Here is a 26339-nt window from a genome sequence, read left to right on the forward strand (position 1 = left end):
CTTCCTTGGTCAAAGGACCTCTGATCGCTCCGATTTGCATTGGTTCGACTCCAGAGTGAGTCTCCGAGCTTCTAGCTCCGTCTGGTCGAGCCCGGTCAAATCTTGGGGGTATCGCTCTGAAATCTTTTTTCTTTTCACCACGTCTCTCTCCCTGGCGGAAATCTATCTCCAACACCAAATCTATGAGTGCCGATACCTCAGTGGGTCGATTAGGAATCTGGGCCAAGGTGTCTTTTAATTCATCTCTCAATCCTCGATAGAATATCGCCGCTCTTTTGTTTTCTGGCCAATCGGTTTCTACCACTAACTTATTGAACTGGGCCAGGTATGCTATCAAATCTCGGTTTCCTTGTCGTAAGTCAAGCAATTCATTGTCCACCACCTGGGAAATTCTTCTTCGATCAAATATTCGTAAGAATTCATTTTTGAAGTCTTCAAAGTTTCTTAACAAGGGGTCATCCCTAGTGACCAATGGCATGGACCACGAAGCTGCATCCCCACTTAGATATGAGAGCATGAAGGCCACTCTGGACTGCGCGTCTGGGAAGATCGAAGGGCGGCACATGAAGTGTAATGAGCATTGAGAGAGAAAGATCTGGGCTTTCTGTGGGTCCCCACTAAATCTCTCTGGAGCTGCTAATGGTATAACTGGGGAGAGGGAGTGAATGACTTGTGTTGTGGTTCTATTAGTGGACTCTAATACTGGATTCATGGCCTCTCTCTCAAGACTACTCGGTTGACGTAAACTCCGCGCTAATTCGGCTGTTTCTTTTCTGGCACTAACTAACTCCTGTCTCAGATTTCGATTCTCCTCCCTAACCGCTCCCAATTCTTTTTGTATTGCGTCTAAAATGGTTCCTAAGGATTGGACGTCAATTCCTTCCGCCATCTCTGTTCGGGTGCGAAGGCAACTTGGGCACTTCACTCTGTCAGGGCTTACCAAACTTACTCTTGAATTTTCCAATACTGCACGGGAACAGAGATGCTAGAACCCACGCCCCTCTAGACAATGCTGGTGGGTCTTACACAGAACCCTCCATCATTACCTCCAGGGACGGGGGAATTGGATAAAATAATAAACAGAGAAGAGACTGGTCCTGCGTGGTTTCCTCAGCCGATCGTCTGGGGGCTATTTGCTGCTGGAAAACCTAAAAACAATAACATTTCATTATATCCTGTCCTCCTACTCTCTCTCTAGTTAACTCTATCCTAACGTGTGTTCTCACCCACCATTACGCTGCAGAACCCTTGCTCCTCTTCTTATGTGTGTGATTGGCTCTCCTCTATTATAGTTGTCACTGGCAAAAGAAAAAGGAATATGCTTGGGTTATAACTCTTCTAGTGAATTCCTAATTAATTCAGCATGTATTGTGATTGTTTTAGAATCCTATTGGTCACTTACTTCACTATAGTAGAGGTGCGCCTCTTAATGGGTTTCTGTATTTCTTGCTTTCTTAATGTATTATTCCCTTGTAGTTTTGAGTGCCTTCTATCTTACACTGTTTCTTTTCTCTTCACAGAATTGCAGTCTTACTACCCCTTGGACTGCTAGGTGAGGTTTCTGCTTATTCACATTTATGTACATATATTTTCCATTGAGCTATATTGTTCATGCCTTTCATCAATGTTTAACTCTCTTTTTTTTCCGTTTTTTCCAGGAGTAATAATTAGCCACTGAACTCCTCCTTATCAACTTTAACAGTAAGGATTGACTTTGAATATATATATATATATATTTTTCGAGTGTCACTTAGCTTGCTTTCAGCTTTTGTCAGCCGCTCCTTCTTGGCTCTGGAAATGTTCGGTAGATGCGCTAACACCTCTCCATCTCCCGCTGAGTTCTCTGCTCGGCGCTACTTGACTTCTCTGACGTGCGCACACGGCTGCCTGCTGTGCCGCTCCTCGGAACTCTGGACTACCCGCGCTTGAATCATGCGCCGGGTTAAGGGAAATAACTAACCTCTTCAAGGTTTACAAACAACTGGAAGAATTCCAGTCAGGATTTACACTCCTCCTGACAGAATTCACTGACGACGGTAATAACGGACCTCTCTGGCTGCTGTCTTGGTGAAGTGCGAAGCTCTCCTCACGCTCGCGCTTCACATTGGTTCCTGAGGATCTGAAAGACTAGAACGCCTGCCGAGCCTCGACCATGGCGGCGGCGGCGGCCATCTTGAGTCTCCACATTCGCACTCTCTCTGACCAAACCTGCTGCCCAGCTGGATAGTGAAGGACGGTATTCAAGCCTTGGGTCCTGACAGCCTTCCCCACGCCGTGCCTGCCCAAATTCACGGCGCCACCTTATCCGCGCAGCAGAGTCACAGTCCCGGCAACGGCATTCCAAACGGCAGAGGCCTGCAGCTACCGGAGGTCTATCGAGGACTTTGGCCTGCCACCTAGTGGCCAGTTCCAGCGGTTGCACTTGGGAGGAAAAGACAGTCTCCAACGTGAAAACCAACAATCTAAGGAAAGCACGAGATGCAGTGGCCCTGGTGGATTGGCCCTCCTAGAGGAAAGGAGAGAGACTAATGGTCCCCACAGAAAGAACCACAGGCTGTTTAACCCCTACAGTTACAGCCAAGAATACAAGAGCCCCACAAGTGATACCCACAATAAACTGCAACGAGCATTGCACAAAGCAAGAAACCCCAGCACAGTGGTTGCAAACCCTTTGTCACGGCACAGTGACCCAGGACACCCACACAGCAGCACAAGACTGACACCGCAACGCCACGCAAGTTAGCAACACAGTGCCTGCAGAGGGCAGCTCCACAAGCGTGTTGGTGAGGAAAGCCAGCAACGCCAGAAGCGCGGGACGCGCCAGAAGCGCAAGGGACACTTCAAGAAACGACGCAGGAATGCGTCAGAAGCAAAGCATTGCGCAGGACTGCGCAAGGAGTGAAGGAACTCCACACCTCGGGACCGAACAGCATTGCGCAGGACCGTGCAAGGAGGGAAGGAACTCCACGCCACCACGACCGAGTAACGCAGGGATCGCGTCCTCGGAGACCCGTCAGTAGGTCACAGCGAAGAGGACTTGCCAGAAAGTCACCGCCAGATGCGGACCAAGCAGTTGGTCGCCCGAAAGAAAAGGAGAAGATGACCATTCAGTTGGTCACCCGGAAAGAAAAGGAGAAGATGACCAGTCAGTTGGTCACCCGGGGAGAAAAATAGAAGATGACCAGTCAGTTGGTCACCCGGAAAGAAAAGGAGAAGATGACCAGTCAGTTGGTCGCCCGGAAAGAAAAGGAGAAGATGACCAGGCAGTTGGTCTCCCGGAAAGAAAAGGAGAAGATGACCAGGCAGTTGGTCACCCAGAAAGAAAAGGAGAAGATGACCAGGCAGTTGGTCGCCCGGAAAGAAAAAGAGAAGATGACCAGTCAGTTGGTCGCCCGGAAAGAAAAGGAGAAGCGGACAGTCAGAAGATCAAGACTGCAAAGACATGCCAGAAGATCAAAGGCATAGTAACTGAATAGATCAAGAAGAGGTCCATGGACGGGACCCAGAAGAGGTCTGATGACACCGACCCGAAGTAAAGAAGGACCGACAGGAAGAAAGGTGCGATGCCTGGTTTGGCAATCGGAAGAAGAGGAGGCGTGTCCTAAGGGTAGGACGCAACCAGGGAGATTCGTGTGGAGTGCACGCCACACGGAGATGGCCTGGGTAGTTGAAGAAAAGAAAGGGACAGACCACGTCGTGAAAGGAATGGAGGAGAAGAAGGGTAGTGAGTGCCACGGTGCCACTAGAAGACCACAAGAAGTGAAGAGGTGTGACCAGTCAACTCACACGGCCATCAGAATAAGATGGTGACATGCACCGGAACACCGGAGTGCAGCGGAGAACAAGGCCTGGCATGAACACCGGCGGCACAAGTCAAAGATATCCACCTACAAGCCATCCATCCATGTGGCAATCGCAGAAGAGGGCAAGTTTGGACTGTTGACAACAATCTACCTTTGGGGTTGAGCGGACGATTGAATGGCGTGAGTGCTCACACATCCGGCTGAGGAACTGACCACTCCACATCAACCCGTGGCAGCCCAAGAAGCAAAGGCCTCAAGGGACTCTGGTGGCAGCAAGTCCCGCAAGAGAGACAGATCCACAGCGGTGCGTCTGCAAGACCCACAGAGTGGAAAGCTTCATGTGCAAGAAAAGAGTCAACAGCGTAACCTTCAGGTGGAACTAGGACACAACGGTGAAGATCGTGGAGCGCCCCGCTCACGGCCCGAAGGCTATGGTGGAGCAACATGACCGACAACACCAGTCCAGTGGAAGCCTGGCAAAGAGGTCCTCCCGGACATCTTGTGAGAGAGGAATACCGGCAAAGAGGGGCATCCTAGTGAGAGGGATGTATGCACCTACTCCTTTCGTCTTCCCAGAAATACTTTGAAGCCTGCCCAGAGACATCACCAAGGACCAGGAATGAAGAGGAGAACCGAGAAGACAAACAATACTCAGATCACGTCACCCTTCTATCTAACTACCAACTGTCACCAGTGGTGCCAAGCAAAGGCAAGACTGAGAACAATGTCCAGGCGGCGCAGACAGAAGATAGGACCCGCCGAACAACTGCAAACCATGCCACAGTGCCTCATGAGTCCTGGATGCAGCAACTACACCATCTGCGGCCTGCCATCCACCAAAGAGACTCTTCAAATCCTAGAGTCCAGTGTTACATTTGTATGTACATTTTCTATCCCACAGGTTGAACTTTATCGTGGGGTTTGCAAATTGTACTTTTTCTCCCACAGGTTGGACTTTCATTTGTTTTCATTTTCCCCCAAGTTTGGGAGGAATGTAGTGATCCAGAATCACGGTCAGCAGTCTAGTGTTTGTAAGCCAGCACACTGAACACCCACCCACCACTGATGTCACTGGTCAGGTGACACAGCTTTAATAAAAGGGGCCGAGCCCATGTGCTCTGGGCCAGTTGTACCAAGTATCTGACTGTGTCTGCGTCAGTCCTTTTAGCAATGAGGGCCCAGGGCCCCCAACATTACACACACCTCTCTTTTTTTTTTTTAAGCTCGTCTGTGTGAAAGGGTGGCTGCTGCCTATAGTCACGTTTTTGGATGAGGCGCTTAAGGGAGTAGCTAGGCATGGGTGGGCAGAATTCCCTTGAATATGGTTACCTGCCTTGTGGTCTGTTTCCACTTTTGTATTGTGGTTGTTAGCATTGTAGCTTTTAGTACACCCTCTGCCCGTCGTAGCCAGTTCGAGATTCGCTATGGTTGGCACAGACTACATTTTCTCCCCTGCTTGCTCAAGTACTGGAGAGCATTCTATCTCGGTTTTATACCAACTTACTGTGCAGGGGGTAAATGAGCAGCTAATGTGATTCATTCTGTTTGGGGGTGGGAAGACACAGCACTCCAGGCTGAACTTGTTCATCCCTCTCCAGAGTGGCAGTTTGATGGCAGTGACTTCAGATTTCAACTGTCTCATGATATCACTGGGCAATACTGAGGACCCAAGGAAGACTGGAGTGTTGCAATGGAAATTCCCACCTCCCCCGGGCCCTTGGATATAACTTTTGGCATGACTGACTTCTGTTTCCTTATTTCTTTTCTGAACTGAGTGTTATAGAGTAGTTTTGTAAAGTTGCAAAAAAACTTTGCGAATGTCCTTCGGGAAGGTTTTGTGTTCGTGAATGTTTATTTTTCCCCTGAGGTGACAAATTATTGTCAGAAAACGTCTGGCTGGCTCAAAGAGGCCAAGCAGTCAGGGCGTAAGTTTGCCGAAGCCATCCTCAAAATACGCCCCTCGCCAAACTTAATGCACTTGTTTCTGTTTCCGTAAACGTAAAATCTCACCAGCCCTTTCTACTCGTGTTATTAAAACCTGTTATGGAAGGGGAACTGGGATTCTCTAGTGTGAAAACCTATGTTCAAGCAGCCCAGATCTGCTCATAATTAGAACAGAACCAACATACCAGCAGTGAAAAAAATGGGTACCTATAGAACAAAGTTTCTGTGCAGGGAGGAAATGCGCAGATAATGTATTTCCTTCTATTTGGGGTGGAGAGACACAGCACTCCAGGCTACACTTGTTCATCCCTCTTCAGAACGGCTGATGGCAGTGATTTCAGATTTCACCTGGCCATTTCTTATGGCAGTATTTTTCCGTTTCTATTTATAAATTCAGAAAAAGGAAAACAAGTTTTCCGTCTGTATTTATGAGTAAAAATCGGTTTAAACGGAAAACCGGGAACCTTAATTGTAATTGTATTAACAAAATGTAAATACTTATAAATGAACTGTGGGGGGCGCTAGAGGGCGCCAAGCAAGATGGCCGACTCGCGTGAGACTATTGCGGTTCGGGCCACCATCCGCCTGGCATCTGTGTCATCTCGTGCTGAAAACGACCACACAGCACTCAGAAGGCTTGTGTGGCAGTAATCTGAGGATCCATTACCTGCACCCGGAGTTGGGCTCTGCAAGATGGCGGCAACCACGGCGGACTGCTGACTGTGGGAGAGTGCGGGTGGAGTGTGGCTGCAGCGAGGAGGGCATTGCTTGCGGCGTCTGGAGGGCGCTGCTACTGTCCGCTGCCACTGCCTGAGTTCGGAGTCCTGCCCGAAGCCTGTGTCACCAGCGAGACGGGAGGAGGACGCCACGATGGAGGCCCCAGTAGGACGCGCGGAATTTGTGTGCGGTCTCGCAGACGGAGGAGACTCCTTGGGCTGCCCGGCTAGGAGAGCGGAGCGGAACGGAACGGAGACGGCACGTGAGTGACGGGGGAGAGGGCCCAGTGCTACGGTGAGGCGCACTGCGTGGAAGGCTGCGGTGCCCCTCCCTCCTCAGCGGCCTAGCGAGATCCACGAGCTTCCGGTGGCCTGCTGGGGCGCCCAGGGGAGGCGAAGAAGGAAGCGCTACTGAACCCCTGCGCATAGGCCCCGATACCCGCGCTGCACAAAACGAGATCTGGACTGACATCGCTGTGGAGGCATTGGAAGGGAGCTTCCCTTGTGGCATTGCGGACTGGGGAGCCTGGGCCTGGCACCTGAGGTCATCTCCCTTAAAAATGGCATACCCTCTGCAAGGGCCTTGAGGCAGTGCAGGCCCATATAAGCCTGGGAGTACCCGCTTGAGGGGGTCTCTCCCCGCTGCCGCGCGGTGTTGCCACACATGCATTGTCGCCACTGAGGGGCTGGAGGCTGTAGGCGAGAGCCCCCCCCCCATCTGCTGGAACTTTCCATAGGACAGGCTTGAGCTGCGGACTGATTTAAAACAACGCTGTTGAAGGGAGCACGCAGCTGCCGGTGAAGGCCGGACACAGGACTTGTTGTGGCGGAGATATCTCTAGACAGATCGCTGCTGAGACGCCGTACCTCTTTGCTGCTCTGGACCTGAAGGCCTACTTGCGACCTGAGCACCGCATAGATGACCACTGCACGCAATACACTCAGGGCGGCGCGACAGTGACTGACCCTGCAATCACAGACGGACCCCCTCCCCTTTTGCTTGAGTACAGTAATATGCGTCCCAGCCTTCGGAGATGAGGAAGCCGGACGGACGCCAGCCAAAGCTGAATTTTGAAGCAAGAAAGGCCACCCGCTCACAGACCGATCAGGAGGATGACCACGCGGAACCCCCACCCCCCTCCACTGCAGACTTAAAGGAACTCCTGCTCATCATGCAGTCCAGCTTGACCTCCAGGCTGGACTGAGTCACGCACAGGGCGGACAAACATGAAGACCGGCTGACGGATGAAGAGCGCCGTATCTCGGACCTAGAGGACTCCGCCACTGCTACCATGTCGCGAACATCTGACATGGAAAGAGTCCTCAAGGTAATAGCCGCCAAAAAAGAGAAATTGGAATCCCGCTCTTGCCGCAACAACCTCCGAATCCTTGGCGTATCTGAGTCGACAGCTACAGGGCGAATGGAGGACTTTGTGGAGCGTCTCCTTATAACGCTGTTTGGGAGGGAGGCCTTCTCGCCGGTCTTGGTGGTGAAGCGGGCGCACCGATCCCTTTCTGCACGACCTATCCCGGGTGCCACTCCCTGGCCGATAATAGCCAGGATACTAAATTATCGGGACTGCGACACTGCCCTCCGCCTGTTCAGGGAACATGGGCAGCTCCGTTTTGAGGGTATGGAGATCTCTCTCTACCCTGATTTTACCATGGCAGTGCAGGAACAGAGGAGAAAGTTCATCCCATTCAAAAAGAAAATGCAGCAGCTAAATCTGCCCTACGCTATGCTCTTCCCAAAACGGCTCAAAATCACATACTCGGGGAAACAGTTTTTTTTTCAACACCCCACAACAGGCACAGAACTTTCTTAAAAGCATGCCAAAGCATGCCAAAGCAGCCGGCTGCCAGTGCATCTCCTCCCCACCCCATGGATGAACACGGCGGCGCCTCCGACATAGAGTGAAGAAATGCTGCACCGGCCCTGCACTAATAATTGTATGGTGAACAAGAACTTGCCGTTACGACATACCCTTTCCTGGATGCATCCTCTCTGACACAGCCCACTTTCCTGGATGCATCCTTTCTGACACAGCCGATAAGCGTGGAGGGGAAGCACTGCGACATAGACACTGACCGGGTGATATGTATGGACTGCCGATGCGCGCTTCTCACCCTGACCAGCGCTGCTGAGACTACTAAGACTAAGACGGGGCTAAGATGGTAAGTCCTCTGTCCCTATATCCTTGCACTGGTCACCCATTAAGCCCTAGACTTAGAATGTGAACTGGCACGAGTTGACCCTCTAATGTTGCCCGAATGCCCTCGCTCCTGCGAGGAGGCTTTGGATGCCCTCTGGAACCCACCCATTAGGTGAACCCTACCTACTGTTCGAATATTTTCACTGGGGTAGAAAAGTTTTGGTTGTTTGATCTTCTCTCTCAGTCTTATTGTTTAGAAAGGATTTATGGTGTCTCTCGGGACACAGAAATGTGGGGGGGAAGGGAGAGAAGGGGACCACGGCAGGATTGGGCTGCTGATGTGGGAGGGGTGGAAGTTCACTTCTTGCCACAGAATTGTACAGTTTAATGAGTTGCCACACGACACAGGCCATCAGGTCCAGTTTGCGAATCCGATCTGCGACTGCCACCCAACACACATTGCTGATGAATATGTATTACCATGTCTGCTGCCGTGACTGATCCCCAGACTCATCCAACATACCGGTTCCTCAAATGGAACGTACGAGGGCTGGGAGACCCGCGCAAGCGCCGACACATCCTAGCTTACCTAGACCGACACAACATACACTGCGCGATGCTGCAGGAAACACTTTTTAATCCTAGCACTACCCTTGCATTTGCATCTCGCTGGGCCAGCTATGCCAGCTTCTCTTCCTACTCATCGTACGCACGCGGCACGTGCATTCTCGTGAGGAAAACTCTTCCATACACTCCTATAGGGTCTCTGGTGGACAAGCAGGGTCGATACTCCATTACCTGGGGCAGATTAGTCGCACAGACCTTCACATTTGTCTCCTGCTATGGGCCCAACTCCGATGCCCCAAAATGTTTTAGGCTACTCTGGGGTAAAATCCTGGAAATAGGCTCCACACACTAGCTTTGGGGAGGGGACCTGAATGTCACCATTGAGCCTGCTCTTGACCGCTCACACCCGCAACCACACCACTGGTTCACATCCCCATCCGCTTTAAACTTGATTGTTGCGGATCATGACATCGTTGATGCGTGGCGACATATGCACCCGCTGCAGAGGGAAGGGACCTGCTTCACAACGGCTCGGGCCTCCTGGTCCAGATTTTGATATGTGGCTTATCACTAAAGGGCTTATCCCGTGGCTGTCACATGCCCTCCATCTCCCTCGCACTTATTCCGATCATTCCCCAGTGCTCATCACTCTTTCCCCCGCATGAAAATGAAAGCTCTCCTTTTTTTGAACTGGTAACTGAGTCCACTTTCCCTGCTTGACTCAGTCTTTAAACAAGAGTTTGAACAGGAGATTGCAGACTTCTTCCGGCGCAACGAAAACTCAGTTGTGCACTACTCCACGATATTGGAGGCATTTAAAGTAACCATTCGTGGCCTGTGCATTGCCAAAAGCGGGGGAATCCTGAACGATATCAGGGCCAGACTGCGTAGGCTTGAGGACGATCTCAAACATATCGAAACTCAACTACAGACAGCCCCAACGCCCGAGCTGCAGGAGCAGTTTAGAAGTACACTAGATGAGTACCAGGACACTGTGGAAAGCGAGTGTAAATTCAGGGGAAAGTATTACAAGGCTCACCAGTACGGAGAGGGAGACAGGCCAGGTAAAGCGTTGGCATCCCTAATCCGGCCCGCGCGATTCTCAAATACAGTCCTAGATGTTGAGGATGAGGATGGCCAGATCCATAGAGATACGGCTGATATAGTGGCAACCTTCCGACGCTTCTATAAATGTCTGTATAAGACTCAAAGAGACCACTCCAGTGAGTTTGATTCCTTTTTTGAGGATTCGGCGATTGCATGGTTGGGAGATGGCCAACGGAAATTCCTTTTACGACATTACGAGGATGAGGAGATGGTACCAGCTATAATGCAGCTATCGTCTGGAAAGGCGCCGGATGGCCGCCCGGCTGAATTCTATAAAACCTTTCATCACCTGCTCATCCCGATCTTGCGACATGTGTTCGAGGAGGCTAGGGAGTCTGCGTTCTTCCTCCCTCTACGCGAGAAGCACACATTATCTCCATACCCAAGCCAGGTAAAGATGCTAAGTATTGTGATTCGTACAGGCCCCTCTCTTTAATAAATGTGGCTGCAAAAATCCTAGCCGAATTAATTGCCAACCGTATCAGCCCCCTGATGACCGCATTGGTCCTCCCGGACCAGTCGGGCTTTGTACCAACTAGAGGCACCTCCCACAACTTGCGCACACTGTTCGCGCTAATGCAGGACATGGAGCCGGAGACAAACGCTGCAGCAATATTCCTAGACGCCACTAAGGCATCTGATTCTCTGGAATGGGACTACCTTGCCTTCGTGCTGCAGCACATGGGGTCCCCCCCCTTTCTGGCCTGGATCAACCTGTTGTACTCAGGCTGCAGGCACGGATCCTATTAACGATGTACAATCGGCCCCCTTTGCGATAACCAGAGGCACCCGACAGGGATGCCCTTTGTCACCCCTCCTATTTGCTATTGCCATGGAACCGTTGGCGGCTAAAATCAGACAACACCATCGGGAGTACGCCCTGGTCTACCTGGAGAGACAAATTTTAATATCATTGTATGCGGATGACCTGACGCTATATCTGAGAGACCCTGATACAAGCCTTAATCCCAGATATTCCCCCTAACTGACTCCACCCCTAGTTTTGAGCCTGACTATCCACTGGCTTGGTGCGCAGAATCGGTTACGTATCTGGGCGTCCGCGTCTCCCGCTGCCAGGAAGAATTGATGAGACACAATTAAGGCCGCGTACTAGATCAACTGACGGACAAAATAAACAGGTGGATTGCGATGCCCTTATCCATGGCCGCCAGAGTGTCTTTGATTAAGATGGTGATCTTACCTAAGCTTCTCTACCTGTTCACTAACATACCTTACGCTCCGAGCCGCCATTTCTTTAAACAGTATTAAATCACAACTGATCAGATTGCAGATTGACATGGGGCGGGAAGCAGCCCAGACTAGCCTGGGAGGTCCTCAAGCATCCCTTTGATTCCGGAGGTCCCTGAGATTGAATTATATTTTACCTGTGCTCAGGCTCATTTTGCGGCCTACTGGATACACCCCCCCCCCATACATGCCTAATTTGGCAGTGGAGGATGGGCACATGGCTCCCACTCCTTATTCAGCATATCTGAGCCTCCCCACGGTACCTAGAGACCTGGCATCTACTACCGTCCAATGCACCACTCGCGCTTGGCAGGACTTGACGCGGAGGCTCCAGAGTCCCCTATTATACTCACCTCTGGCACCTTTGCGAGGACGGCACGATATGCCTGTTACACAAGAGGGGGTTGCTGTTGGATGTTACGAAAACTCTCACGACTCACTTGGGGTCAACTGTACACAGAAGGGACTTTTTGCATCAGTGACGAGTTTTTTGGTACCTCCTCCCCTACCCCGTTGGAATGCTTCTACTACGTGCGACACCGGCAGGATGTTCGGGCCCTCGCACCTTGCTTCCCACTCGAACCGCCCATCATGGCCCCCCTGCACCTCCTACTACAACAGGATTCCCCAGAGCATGTAGTCTTGCGGCTATATTCCACTACACAGGGGGAGTGGGAGAGGGACCCCGCCCCGGACAAGAACAGGTGGGAGGAGGACATGGGACACCCCCTCACGTAGGAACAGTGGTCCTTCTGCTGTTGGCAGACGGGCAAAATCTCGGCTAACAGCAGATTACGACTCATACATTATAGATATCTACACCAACTTTATTATACACCTGCCCGACTGCACTGTCTCTGGCTGTGCGACACCGACCGTTGTGACCGATGCGGAGCGGAGGGTGCCGGGTTTGGACACCTAGCCTGGGATTGCCCACTGATCCGGAAATACTGGAGGGAGGCCCTTAGCGCTTTGGACGAGATGACCAGGGTGCATGTGCCGGACACCCCCCTTGTGGCGCTCTTGGAGTACACTTAGCAATTGCCTGTTAAGATCCGAAAATACACCTCTCTGGCCCTTTTGTTAGCAAAAAGACGGATTGCATGCCGTTGGGGGAGAGGAAGAGCTCCCAAATTTAAGGAGTGGTTGAACGATCTTATACACTTTCAAGACCACCTTCATACTTATGACACCTACATCCTGCCCACGGGACATTTTGGCCCCTCTGCAAACTTACCTGCTGAAACATACTTTTGACATACACCCAGACCAGCTACCGGAGGAGGTGGGCGGACGGGAGGGGGAGGGACGCGGCGAAGAGGTAGACTCATGAGATGTTGGAGGAGACGGTCTGGCTGGCACTGCACAATCTGAGGGTTTGGGAGCAGCAACTGAATGGGATGGTGGCACATGGCGGGGGAAGTGGCAGTGATGGTCGACCCAGATGAAGACCAGTTGCAAGAGAACTGTGGCCTTTCATGTTTTTGGGATATTTATGTTTGTTGGCGAGCTGTATAGTTGACTGACTAACTTGCATGCCCAGCCTTACGCGGTCGGACCCGATGGGTTGTAGGCGGCTTGCTGTGCTTCTTCCGATACCCCCTCAGATGAGAATTCGAATGGGACACCGTGCCGGCCCGCTGGGATGTAGGCACCCTGCTGTGTCAACTTTGCATAGTCAGTAAAGGTCTTGTTGAACTTTTAAAAAAAACTTATAAATGAACTGTATGCATTCAACAATACTGTTTGGAAAGCAAAAATGATTAACTTTTTTGTAATTCTGAAGTGTGATGGAAGCAAAGAGTTTAATAGGATGAAAACAAATAAAGACACTTTTCCTTGGTGATGCACAAATGATAAATATTCACTGTAAACCAATTTTCACACATTATCGTTTGTGTGCTATATAGTGTTATCAGTAAACCTGTACGTACAAATGTTGTGCCCATTTAAATGGAAAATGTGCTGTCTGTAAATGACAGAGTCCTACCACACAATACTTTAGTTGTATTTTAAAAACTACCTGATTTATGTCCACTAAATGTAAGTTCCGAAAGCTTGCCATGCTAAAAAGTGGATTGTGGTTCTAAAACATTTGGGGAGAGTTGGTTTAATGTGTTTTTGTTTTTCATTTAAGGTGTTGTGGTGTTTCAGGCCCTAGGCCCACATATTGGCCACACAGGCAGTGGGGTACTGGAACTGGCCCAGGGCACGTGCACCCACCCCTTTTATTAACAGGGTCACCAGACTGGCGACGCCTGTGATGGGTGGGTGTTAGTGTGTGTTTACCAGGGTGAAACACTAGAGCGTGTCCAGCCGGACACTACAGGTGAGTGCGTAATTATATGTGCAGTTTTTTTTGCATATTTATATAGCGTGAACTCGACCCGAAGGGATTGGAGCGCTTTACATGAGCACCGTATTTACATTACACATTCAGGCACGGGGAGATTAAGTGATTTGCCCAGAATCACAGGATGTGGACGCGACCTCGAGGCTCGAACCCTGGTTTCCAGCACCAAAGTCGGCAGTTTAAGCCGACGGACCACATCCTCTCCAGCCGACAGAAAAAAAATATTGTGTTATTTTCAGTCACGTCTTTCACCCCAGCCCCACTGTATGCAGGATCACAGTTTTCATAATTTTTTATGTACTTCGACCACTGATCGTACCCTATGACTACACGTCAATGTGAAGCATTCTATCTACAAGACTGCCTGTATCACCCACAAAGCCTTGCACTCCTCCTCTCCTCGCTACCTGGCGAATAAACTGAAACTCTCTGGAGGCTCTAGGCCATCATGTAATGCAGAAAATGTACTGCTTCAACCTCCCACTTTCAAGAAGGAAAGATCGATGGCCCAATCCTTTTCAGGCAACACAGTGAGAATCTGAAACTTACTTCCGCCTCAGCTCCGGACCACCACCTCCTCCCAGGCCTTCAAAACTGACCTCAAAGTTCTCCTCCTTCAAAGACACTTCAAAATGTAATTCACACCCTCTCTATTATCTGAAGGAAGACCTTCCATTACAGAGAATCCTTTTCTCCATGACTATGGAAGTGCCTTCCCAGTGTGTTATGCCATTTATTGCAGTATTATCCTTCTACCTGTGTTTGGTACTCTTTTGTAACATGCACACGTCACTTTTTTCCTGTAACACACTGTTTGCTACCTATTACATTTTGTTTGCTTTAGATACTTGCACAAGTGCCGTCATTGCCTACGTAACGTTTGTTCTTGTGTTTGAGTGTCTGCCAGTTATTGCAGTACTATACCTCTACTTGTACTTTGTACGCTTTTGTAACCTGACACGTCCCTTTTTTCTCCTGTAATGCACCGTTTGCTACCTCTTGTAGTCACTTTTGCTCATGTAACTTAATGTTTGCTTTTGTAATTTGTTCACTTGTAATTTCCTCCTCATGTGACAGTTCTGTTCATATTGTGAAGCGCTCTGACACCTTCGGGTAAAGTCCGCGCTATATAAAAACGCATGAAATAAATAAAAAAAAATAGGATGCGCGGTAACGTGACTAAACTACTGCTCTAAACAACATGATTTCCCAACATTCCAATGCCCGCGCACCTCCGCTGTGGAGTGGAAGTCCTCGATCTGGGGGGCGATCAGCCCGATGACTGGAAAGATGCGTCAGGTTCAGCCCCCTCCACTTCCAAGCGCTCGGGGGCTGATGCCACCTGTACCTCAAATCTCTTTACTAATCGTATCTGCCTGTAGAGTGGAAAAGACCAGCGACAAAAACATACACAGCGGGAAATGATATTCCTTCCGATAGAGCCAATCCAAAGAGAGTAGTCATTGACACAGAAAGGGGACTGCGGGAAACCGGGCTCTTTGGCATGTACTCAAATTCTGCCATTACTGCGCTGTTTCGATTACTTTACGAGTAAGTGTATTGCTGCATGTTTTATTGGACAGAAATATATTTCTATCGTGACTGTACGCAATAAGGATTTATTTATTATTAAAGATAGATACATTGGCTCCTGTTTTAATTGATTGTCGAAAGTGTATTTATATCTTTTAAAAATATGCATAGCCTGTTAGCAAGGCTGGGCGATTTGTTACAGCACTTGATTCCAATCAAAGCTCTTGTGGTGCCCTTTCGTGTGTAGTTTCACAGCCCGTTTCTTTTTTGTATACGCAGGGCTGTGTAAGGCTGGATATAAATGAAGAACAGAGCACGCTAAATATTACGTCACGCGTGCTCCTCTAGCCTGACGCTCCAAAACGAAAGTGAAACTGGAACTTCGGAGCTAATTTGCTATTGCTGGCCCAGGAGGTGCGTGCGGCTAAATCATGGATGAGGGCGATACTATTGGGACTCGAGGCATCTCACTGCACGACTTTAGCGAGAAGCTGGGCGAATTACGAGTGCACTTTCATGTCATGCGTCTGTCTGGCGGATTCTTCCTTTGGGTTGGCTCTTCTGGATCTTTTTCTAGTCTTGCAGTTGCCATGTGCAGCCGATATGTGAGTGTTTGGTTCTTGCTTACCCACAGTGTGGGAGGGACGGGCAGTTCTAGGTACCAATCGGTCCTTGTTTGCATGTCTTTTTGTTGCTTTAGCAAAAGGTTCTGCTACAGCGGTTTAATTCTCCTAATGTCATTGATGCACCAGGACTCAGCACAGAAATGCAAACAAAGCTGGCTGCATGTATTGTGTGTCTGGAGTGGATGCAAGGATAGCTGTGGATGGGTATTAGGGGTACGTCGGGGAGATACATGTGTGAATGGATATTTGGAGGTCTCGATGATTGTAAGGATGGCTGGATGGAGTCTGGGTGGATGGTAATAGATGGCAACTAATCGGATATAAAGTAAAGTGTATTATAAACCAGCTAGAGATTCTGAGGAGAAGCACTCCAAACCCATTCCACGTTCCAGTCTCGTTTGCCGGTAGCTGCTTCAAACATAGAAACGTATGTCGGCTGCACGTCAAGGCATAGCAAATCATCGACTCTAAATATAGGTTAATTCATTCTAAACCAGATGGAGCGTTTCTTAGCAGGAACAATAGTTCACACGTCCAAATCTTTACTACCATTGTCTTCCCAAGCTCTGCTCTTCATGTCCCTTTGTTCAGGGAACGCACACACCGGGAAGTTTCTTCTTGGTTAACTACGCTCTCGTCACACCATGATGGCAGACAGAAGGAGGATGGGCACACACTGCCTCAAATCCCAGCACTCAGTTAGCCCCGATGCATCATATTAAATGCAGTGCATGATAACACTTACTTCGGTGTCACGCTTTAGTTTTTCACCCTTGTTGTTGCAGCCAGTGCTGTGTATCTCTAGACATGTGTTTCAGGATAGTTGTCTTTTTTCAGTAGAGAGCAACACATTCTTTGGGGGTGCTGGAAATGGTGCCCAAAGTCTTCTCAGGTCTCCGTATCACTCGCTGGGCGCAGGTGCATCAACCAGAGCTCGTCAGCTCATTAGCTCAAGGGAGCCTTTTCAAACAGAAGGAGGGTGGGCACACACTGCCTCACATCCCAGCACTCAGTTTGCCCTGATGCATCATATTAAATGCAGTGCATAACACTTACTTCGGTGTCAGGCTCTAGTTTTCCACCCTTGTTGGTGTAGCCAGTGCTGTCTATCTCTAGACACATGTTTCAGGATAGTTGTCCTTCTTCAGTAAAGAGCAAACCTTCTTGATGGCAACAATGGGCACATCAAAAGACACACAATTGATGGACGGAATGCAGAACAAATCAAAACATTCACCCCCAGTCAAGAGATCTGGGTTAAATCCATCATTCTTTTGCTCTCCATGCCACCCCAGTTTAGACCTGGCAATATGCAAATCAGTCTTGACCCTATGCCTCATGGGAACAGTCCATCCCGAACTGCCAAGCCAGGTCCTTCCTGGATTGGAAACAAGCATCCTAGGACCGGTTTCAGGGTTTCACCCCTCTTCAGCCAGGATAGCTTGATTCCAGTGGCACAGTGAGCCCAAGACCCACGTCTGGGCATACCTGGCACACTTAGGGCGAGAAAGCAAAAGACACACACTTGATGTCACCCCGAGTGGGACAGGTATGCTCAGACGTGAGTCCCGTGCTCTCCATGCCACTGGAATCAAGCTATCTTGGCTGAAGAGGGGTGAAACCCCGAAACCGGTCCTAGAATGCTTGTTTCCAGTCCAGGGAGGACCTGGCCTGGCAGTTCGGGCTGGACTGTTCCCATTTGGCGCAGGGTCAAGACTGATTTGCGTATGGCTGGGTTCAAACTGGACTAGCATGGTGAACAAAAACACGATGAATTTAGGCCCAGATCTCTGTACTGTGGTGAATGTATGACATTGTTCTGCATTCTGTCCATCACTAGTTCTTTTTACAATGGAGACAGAGGTGCATTTTAGCTTCACGAGTACCCCACCGCAGGGAAAGCCACGCTGATTTATTTAAGCATACATTACCTTATCCTCGTCACTATGCCTATACATGTGAATAAGCGCAGGTCTCTTAACCCGTTTGCTGAGGCCCCGATTTTGCGGAAGTGCGGCACTTCCGCAAAAAGGGCGGGGCCGCGTCGGCCGTTGAACGTTCGCAGCACCAGCCAGGTAGTGCTCCGAACGTTCAACGGCCGACGGCAGCAGCAATGGGGTTAAATCAGCTGTGTAGCAGAACTTTGGATAAAGTCTGCAATGTCATATCATTTCAAAAACCCAATACACCATATCAACAGACACAGGTATCACATTGCTGGATGCTAGCGACTACTATGCTTACGAGAGGGAAGGTGTTCTGGTAACTGAATTGAAATCTATCTGCCCTTGAAAGTAACCCACTCCCGGGAAGGGCATTGTTATCTCGAAACTGAATTGCAGTGTGCAGGCCAATAGCAGCAGTGACATTGGTGAGAAATTGTGGTAATTGAGTAACCCGTCTGTTTTGGAGGAGAGTGAACTGCCAGAGAGAGAGTCAAATCATTCCATTGGTATTGTACTGCACTGTGCTTTCCCTATTCCAGGCTATATCTTGACGTTACATTGTGCGTGCAGGGCTCGACAAATCCACTCGCCCGCTCGCATTTGCGAGGGAGAATGGATGAGGGCAAGCTATATTTAGGTCCTACTCGCCCTTTCTGGCGAGTAGGAAATCAAACTAACTTTTGTCTTCTGTCTTTAAAAACAGAGCAAAAGTGACAAGATAACACGATTTAAAGGCATTTTTATTGCTCGCAAAGGAAATGAGCAATAAACATGCCTTTAAATCTTGTTATCTTGTCACTTTTGCTCCGTTTTCAGAGACGGAGGTCAAGTGGGTTGGAGTCAGGTCGAGCAGATTTTCCATGGTACTAGACCTGCAGGACTAGTACTATTTTTCGGATTTGTCGAGCCCTGGCGTGTGTAATGGGAGTCCTTCATGCTATACTGCAACAATTGTTTGTAATGATAATAATATACTTTAAAAATCATCTATGAAAGCTAGATGTACTTTGCAAAATTAACTTTTGTAGCAGAATACCACTCGAAACAGCTAGTTGATTTTGTAACTATGTGTATAGTGCATCTTCATGTGTTCTGCTATGATTTTCTTACCTGTTGCTGAAGAATCCAATGGTGACTTTCCAACTAGTAAGAAGATTTGAAGTAATAAGATACAAAATGAATTTGCAGGAAAGAGAGTAGCTTCTAAAGAAAAGTCTCTCCTGTGTTTATGTAACTATCCCTTACGGAACTGATGATTTTAAGACAGTAGTGCAGTCTTTAGCCCTCTCAAAACAGGATTATGGATTCCTCACAGAAACTCCTAAAACCCACCTTGCCCCCTCAGTTCTTATCAAGGCTGCCCGGCTACTAACTGGTTTTAAACGATTTGAGCACATCTCACCAGCCCTCAAGAACCTCAATTGGCTTCCCATCGAAGGAGGATGTATCTACAAGACTAAGCAACAAACTGCAATGATGGACCCTTCCTAGAGTCAGCACCTGACTAACTTACGCCCAACAATAATCGATATCCCTTAAATTAATGAAGGGGATTGTGTGCACACCGAATGGCACCCATCATCACTGTGCCTATTCCCATGGGGAATTTAAATGCAATGGAAAAACAACCGCAAAGGTGCACCACAACAAATAAAATAATAAGTGCAAAAGTATTTGAGCACAATAAAGAAATATATCATGAAGGAATGTTGTTAGTCTTCTTTTAATCTTTAATTTTCAATTTGTGGTGAAACAGAAAACAGCCGACGCGTTTCGTCCCAAGCCGGGACTTCTTCAGGGCTTTAAGTTTGATAATACGTCGCTTTTGAAGGCAGGATAATGTAAAGTGAACTGGAGTCCAAGGATAGTCTTCCCAGCGACTTTACTCCCGTTGTGTGTTATTTCTTAGCAATGGCGAATTTAAGATATTTGGACCTTAGGCGGAGACACGAAAAGACAAAAATCACAATCTTAAAGTCTATGTAGTAGAGTTGTCAATGCTCAATGAGTTGGTGATAGACAAGGGGGGGACAGTGAACCTCGATCATTTAGGTCTAATATTACTTTTCTAAAGTCTACTTACTTAAAACATGCCAATCGGCGGAGATGGCAATGTTTATCAAATCTTCCTGAGTGGTGAGCACGGTCTTGCCACCTTAATAGTATACCTTTTTTTGGTCAACTACTGCAAAACATTAAAAAGGAAAGTTTGATCATACTCTATAACCGGTAAGAGAATGTAAAAGGCACCAAACCCAAGGTTGGTAGAAAATAAATATTACCTGAGTGATCTATAGATCTAGTGGAGGACTGGAAGTCCTATTACTCCATGAGAGTCGGATGTGGGCACTGTATTACAGCAGGTCGTTCCTGATAAAACGACCGGCGTCCATCCACATCCCTCGTTGCAGCGAAACACCCCCTGCGACGGGTCCTCCACTAGATCTATAGATCACTCAGGTAATATTTATTTTCTACCAACCTTGGGTTTGGTGCCTTTTACATTCTCTTACCGGTTATAGAGTATGATCAAACTTTCCTTTTTAATGTTTTGCAGTAGTTGACCAAAAAAAGGTATACTATTAAGGTGGCAAGACCGTGCTCACCACTCAGGAAGATTTGATAAACATTGCCATCTCCGCCGATTGGCATGTTTTAAGTAAGTAGACTTTAGAAAAGTAATATTAGACCTAAATGATCGAGGTTCACTGTCCCCCCCCTTGTCTATCACCAACTCATTGAGCATTGACAACTCTACTACATAGACTTTAAGATTGTGATTTTTGTCTTTTCGTGTCTCCGCCTAAGGTCCAAATATCTTAAATTCGCCATTGCTAAGAAATAACACACAACGGGAGTAAAGTCGCTGGGAAGACTATCCTTGGACTCCAGTTCACTTTACATTATCCTGCCTTCAAAAGCGACGTATTATCAAACTTAAAGCCCTGAAGAAGTCCCGGCTTGGGACGAAACGCGTCGGCTGTTTTCTGTTTCACCACAAATTGAAAATTAAAGATTAAAAGAAGACTAACAACATTCCTTCATGATATATTTCTTTATTGTGCTCAAATACTTTTGCACTTATTATTTTATTTGTTGTGGTGCACCTTTGCGGTTGTTTTTCCATTGTATCTACAAGACTGCTTGCATCACCCACAAAGCTCTTCACACTCACAGCCAAAACTACCTCGGTTCCAATTTTTTCAAAGCAAAAAGAGCCAGGGCTCTGAGAAGCTTCAGGTCAATTCTTCTTGTACCTCCCAAACTGAAAAAGAAATCCTCACAGACTCGCACATTCTCTGGAAATGCTCCTAGGAACTGGAACTCACTCCCTAGAGATCTCAGCTGTAACCCATCCTTTCATGCTTCAAACGGGACCTTAAATACCTACTGCTCAACAACTTTAATACTCAAAAAACCTAGTTATGTTTCCAAAGATCACACCCAGTCCTTCTAGACCCTTTAAGGCAGGCATTTGATTGTTTAAGCTTCTTCTATGTCATTCACACCATTAATGTGTGCTGTTGTAATGTCCTCATATTGCAACTACCTTGACTGTACAACACTTTTCTTGGTCTGTATATATGTATTTAATCCAATTGAACAATCCTACATTATATGTAAAGCGCTCTGATACCTTTGGGTCTGGCTAGCACTATGTAAAATCTATAAATAAATAAACTCTGAGTTGGCCATTGAATGTTTACATATGTCCACTGAAATTCAGAAGCCTTTAGAAGGGAAGAACAATAAAGTCCTGATTATGCCAATATTGAAAATCTCTATACAAAACAGTGATGGATGGAATGCTTGAATTAATCTCAGCCACTGGTAATCACTCGAGCTGAGGGATGACATAAAGAACTGACCTATCCCAAAACCTCTGGCAGTTGCCACAAAGCAAATATAACTAAAAGAAAGTGCTCCACAATGTTGAGGAAATCTAAGATAAAGGAAACAATGGTGCCAAATAAATTAAGGAGTACATGGAACATTTGAGACTTGTGAGGTGGCCCCTCAGCTATCGAGTACAGAAACTGAGAAATTAAACAAACTTGATGCCATTCTTGAGGTTATTAGAACCACTAAGGATACTTTGGAACATAAATATCTGTCTTTCATCTTAGGATTACTATGGGGTGATTTACAGGACGGTGGCAAAATGAATAAGTAATGCAGAGAACATAACAGTTCTGAAACCAGCCACCAAGAAGCTACATAAATACCTAAGAGTTCTAACTGAGAGTGTTTGATTTCTTGAATACCTTACCCTAGAGGATCAAAGGCAGCAAGATGGTTACACTCCAAGAAAGTTGGCTGGTGCAGACATTGGCTTCTGAAGGGTTATTGACTTTTTATTTACTAGAAAGAGTATGGTCTCCTCTGCCTGAAGTAGTAAATGAATGATCTTCCCGGACTTTACAGATGCTGTCCAGCAACAAAGAGCCTCCTATATCGAGGTTAGGTGAAGACTTTGATAGATGGGCCGAGGTATATTTCCATGAACCCATCCAAATTAAAAGTTCCGACAGACCAACTCTTCACCGACCCCAAAGAGGTCTGGGATTTGATAGCGATCCATACAGCCACTGTGAGTGCATACCGCGGGACAGCTAAGTTGTGATGACAGCAAAGGAGAGTCACAAGAAATAGAAGAAGATTCTGAATACCCATTGCAACAACCAGTGTAGCAAGATAGAGAGAATAATGGCAGTGGATGCTTCCATTCAGGATGACACAACTGCGGGTCACTTTATAGGGACGACAGAAGAAGCATCAAACTTTGACTGAGCAGTCACAAAGTTCTGGGATAAACCAAAGAATTGGCTAAAGTGACCCCCCAGAACAGCTGATGGCTGATAAAGTCAGGGAGGATGGGGTTTTGAGTGTGAAATTACAAGCGGGAAGGTGATGCAGTCCATCTTAATGCCTCAAGATCACAACAGAAAACATTTGGGAGCTTTGGAGGCTGAAAAGGCATGCCTCCTAACACACAATGGGTAGCAAACAGCTAAAATTCAAAATCCTCATGTGGAATGTGAGGGGCTCAAAGTGCCATGAAACTATATAAGACACTAGCATACATCAAAATGAGAGGAGCTCACATTGCCTTTCTTTTCGAGACCCTTCACACAGGCAGAGGGCTTGGCTTTACATTGGTGCAGAGGGGCCAGCTGTATTACACTGGTTACTCAGCTTAGGTGGTCTGATGGCATTTGGTAGACTAATGGAGAGTGCATTAAACACCTATTACTCGGACATACAAGACATACATGTCAGACTAGATAAACTCTTATGCTGTTCTTGTACACACCAGAAGGTGGTACTTGCGCAATATCTGGCCAGAATTCGCTCAAAGGATAACCCATCTCTTGAGAATGGCATGGAACAGACTTGGAGCAACCATTCCTACTTGAAAACTGAAAGTTGAGACACTTGAGGACCAGGTGTTTTGGCACTCATCATGGGAGACAATCCAAACCTATTTTGGGGGAATTAAGGGCACTGCCATGACCATGACTAACATGACAAATGCGGGAGACTACTTGCCTGATTGGCAAACCCTGACAATAGAGGAACTGTATCTTGGGAAGTACAAGGGACAATGGCATAGTATATATACAGAGTGAGATAAACTTTACTTTTGCTAAATAATACAAGACATATTTCCCTTCGCGGATGATGCAGGAGAGCAGTTAGTTTCAGCCACTGGAAGGAGTCAAACCCTAAAGATTTCAGAGAATCCAGAGGGAACGGAGCATGATGTTATTTTATGAAGGATTTTGGAACCTATGTATGTATAAAAGGATATGTAAATCATTTTAAAGGCATGATTGTGAGGTAAAGGCATATTATTCAATTTGATGGATTTGATATTTTTGTTTTCATTATGTTGGCATGCCCTCATTTGGGGGATTTGAACATTTTAAGTGATGACATTCACCATTTTAAGTGATGAATTAAAAGCTTTTGAAAATATAGATGTGATTTGAGATAAAAAAATGTATGCCTTGATAAAGTTTCTAGGCTGAGCTGAAAACATTTGGTAACCAGAGCGACTTTGCGCTGTTTGTTGAATTAATTGCCTTATGGTGGTTACTGAGTTACATTGTCCATATTACCAGCTCCTTTTCTTCTTCGCAGTCCCTAGTTAGGTCGAGCCTAGCGGCATCGCACATGCGCTGCTCGCTCTGCGAGGCAGGCTGTAATAGAGTATGCAGTGGACGCCCCGCCCACTTTCCGCCCATATTTGTCATTGTCCGTCTTAAACGCTGGTTTCTGATTCTTAAATAGGCTTGTTAGTTCCTCCTTGGTCCCGCCTTGTCTGCATTTCTTATCCGCCCATAAGGACTGGACCTTTTACTTGGCTTGTTACACGGTCTGCATTATAAGTGGGTGAGCACGCACACTATACTGATACAATAGAAGCGTCAGGAGATTGATTCTAATAGGTCAACGCGAGTAACACCTTCTCACTACGCAGCTTATTTAAGGATGCTGTCACACCTTTGTGCTTCTAATGTTACAGCGCACCCTAACTAGTGTATGCACTAAAGCAATTTTAGTATGCTCTAATTGATTATGTATGTGAAACCTGTGTATAACTTGTTATATTGCAACATTAAAAAAATTCTAAAAAACAATGAAACCGATTTAAAAAGAAAATAAGTGTGTTAGCACTATATTGTTTGACACTGATGGGGACAGTGGCAGCTGCTTTTTTTTTGTATTTGCATGCTGAGCGCGTCATCTGCTTTAGGGACACCGCGCTCAGTTGAAATTTTATTTTTAAAACGTTGATGTTAAGCGCGGCACCCACTTCAGGGACAACGCGCTCTTTCTTTTTATTTATTATTGTTTTTTAACTTTAATAATGAGTCAGGCGCCGGCTTCATGGACACCACGCTCTGCAATGCAATTGATATTGCTTTTGCGGGACTTTGGACTGTGGTGTTGTAAATGACAATTGTATAGAGAAGGAGAGAAGGCACCCTGCCTGATATTTCTAGTGGTCCTAGCTAGAGGATCCAAACATGATAGGAGAAGGGGGGGTGGTTAGCCCAGAGGCTGAAGCTGCACAGGACAAGAACCAGGTCAATCCAAACAGACTCACCAACATATATTGTAAAAATACATATTTTTTATTTTTCTCTTTTTGAATATATTATTTGTAATTTTCAAAGGAAAGACATGTATAAATTAAATAGTCAAAGTGATATTTTACAAAACACATAGCAAAGATTCTTTTCTGAATTAAGATAAGCCCAGTACTGACCACACTTCAAACAAACTACCACACTCATTCACACAAGGGTTTTCTCTAACTATTATTGGAACATTCAACTTTCATTCCTCCATTCATATAGTCCTGGCGTAGACAACAATAGATATTCAGTAAGTTGCCTAAATCGGGGGGTTCATCCAGGCAGATGGTATTAGTACGGGTCCTGGTGTAGTTAGGACAAAATGCCGTATTCCTGGGAAAACGTGCCGACGCGCGTTTCGGTGAAAGGCCAAGGTGGCCACACCTTCGTCAGGGCCAGGGTAGTATGCTGGGCAGGGGACAGGAATAAAATCTGAAAATAAAAAGCTGTGTCTTAGTTCCGCATTCTTGATATGTATACACAAAGACACATTCCAACATTTCTTTTTCCTCATATTACTTTAAAAAAAAAAAAAACATATATCAAGCATATTGATATGATACATGCAGGGTTGACATTCTTGACACTGTGCAGTAACAGACTACTTGTAAATGACAATGCCTTTTAATTTTTTTATAAAAGGCATTGCCATTTACAGTGCCAATGGCCCGAAGGCTCGAGATTGCGAGACCTATTGCATTGTAAATGCTTGTTTTTAATTGCCTCCTCCTATAGCTCTCTCCTATAACTTGTTCAGCCCTCTTCAGCAGGTGTCTCTTATTCTCCACTCATCCAAAGCTACACTTTGGCACACATCCAATTTCACTACATCAGTTCATCACAATCACCTTTATTCTATCGCCTTGCTGTATCTGCTGAGTTTGACACTGGGGATCACCCAACATCAAAAGCTTCACTAAACACTGAAGCATCACAGGCTCTGCCCACAAATGGTTTTCCTCTAAGTGCTCCTTCTAGGTTGCATCTGTCTCCAAATTATTCTCACCCACATCATTTCAGTTGTTTGCACAGTGCTCTATCCTGGATCCTTTCTTACAAGCCTCTCTTCACGCCTTGATGACGTGATCTCCTAGTTCGTTTTCTCGTAATATCTTTGTGCAGATCATACTGCCTGTCTCCTGTACCTAATTGTCTTCAGCTATTCAGCACTGCATGGCTCTAGTTGAACTCATCCAAC

At 47.0% G+C, this 26339-nt stretch overlaps 2 protein-coding genes across 4 annotated transcripts in view; one reads left to right on the forward strand and one right to left on the reverse strand.

The window, feature by feature from the left end:
* Nucleotides 1–15314, reverse strand: part of ACD (ACD shelterin complex subunit and telomerase recruitment factor) — a 283828-nt gene extending 268514 nt beyond the window's left edge. The window contains exon 1 of one of the 3 annotated variants that reach the window (XM_078688039.1): nucleotides 15124–15314. The gene's annotated coding sequence lies outside the window, so the exon portion shown is untranslated. The remainder of the gene's footprint in view (nucleotides 1–15123) is intronic. The other 2 variants (XM_078688038.1, XM_078688037.1) reach the window with 2 other exon arrangements.
* A 445-nt stretch (nucleotides 15315–15759) lies between these two features.
* PSMG4 (proteasome assembly chaperone 4) overlaps nucleotides 15760–26339 on the forward strand; it is a 56464-nt gene continuing 45884 nt past the window's right edge. Inside the window, exon 1 of the mRNA XM_078688040.1 lies at nucleotides 15760–16029. Coding sequence (XP_078544166.1) covers nucleotides 15856–16029 — 174 coding nt within the window. The 5' untranslated portion in view covers nucleotides 15760–15855. The remainder of the gene's footprint in view (nucleotides 16030–26339) is intronic.

This window comes from Lissotriton helveticus, chromosome 4_1 (assembly GCF_964261635.1).
Source record: "Lissotriton helveticus chromosome 4_1, aLisHel1.1, whole genome shotgun sequence".
Taxonomy (NCBI): Eukaryota; Metazoa; Chordata; class Amphibia; order Caudata; family Salamandridae; genus Lissotriton; species Lissotriton helveticus.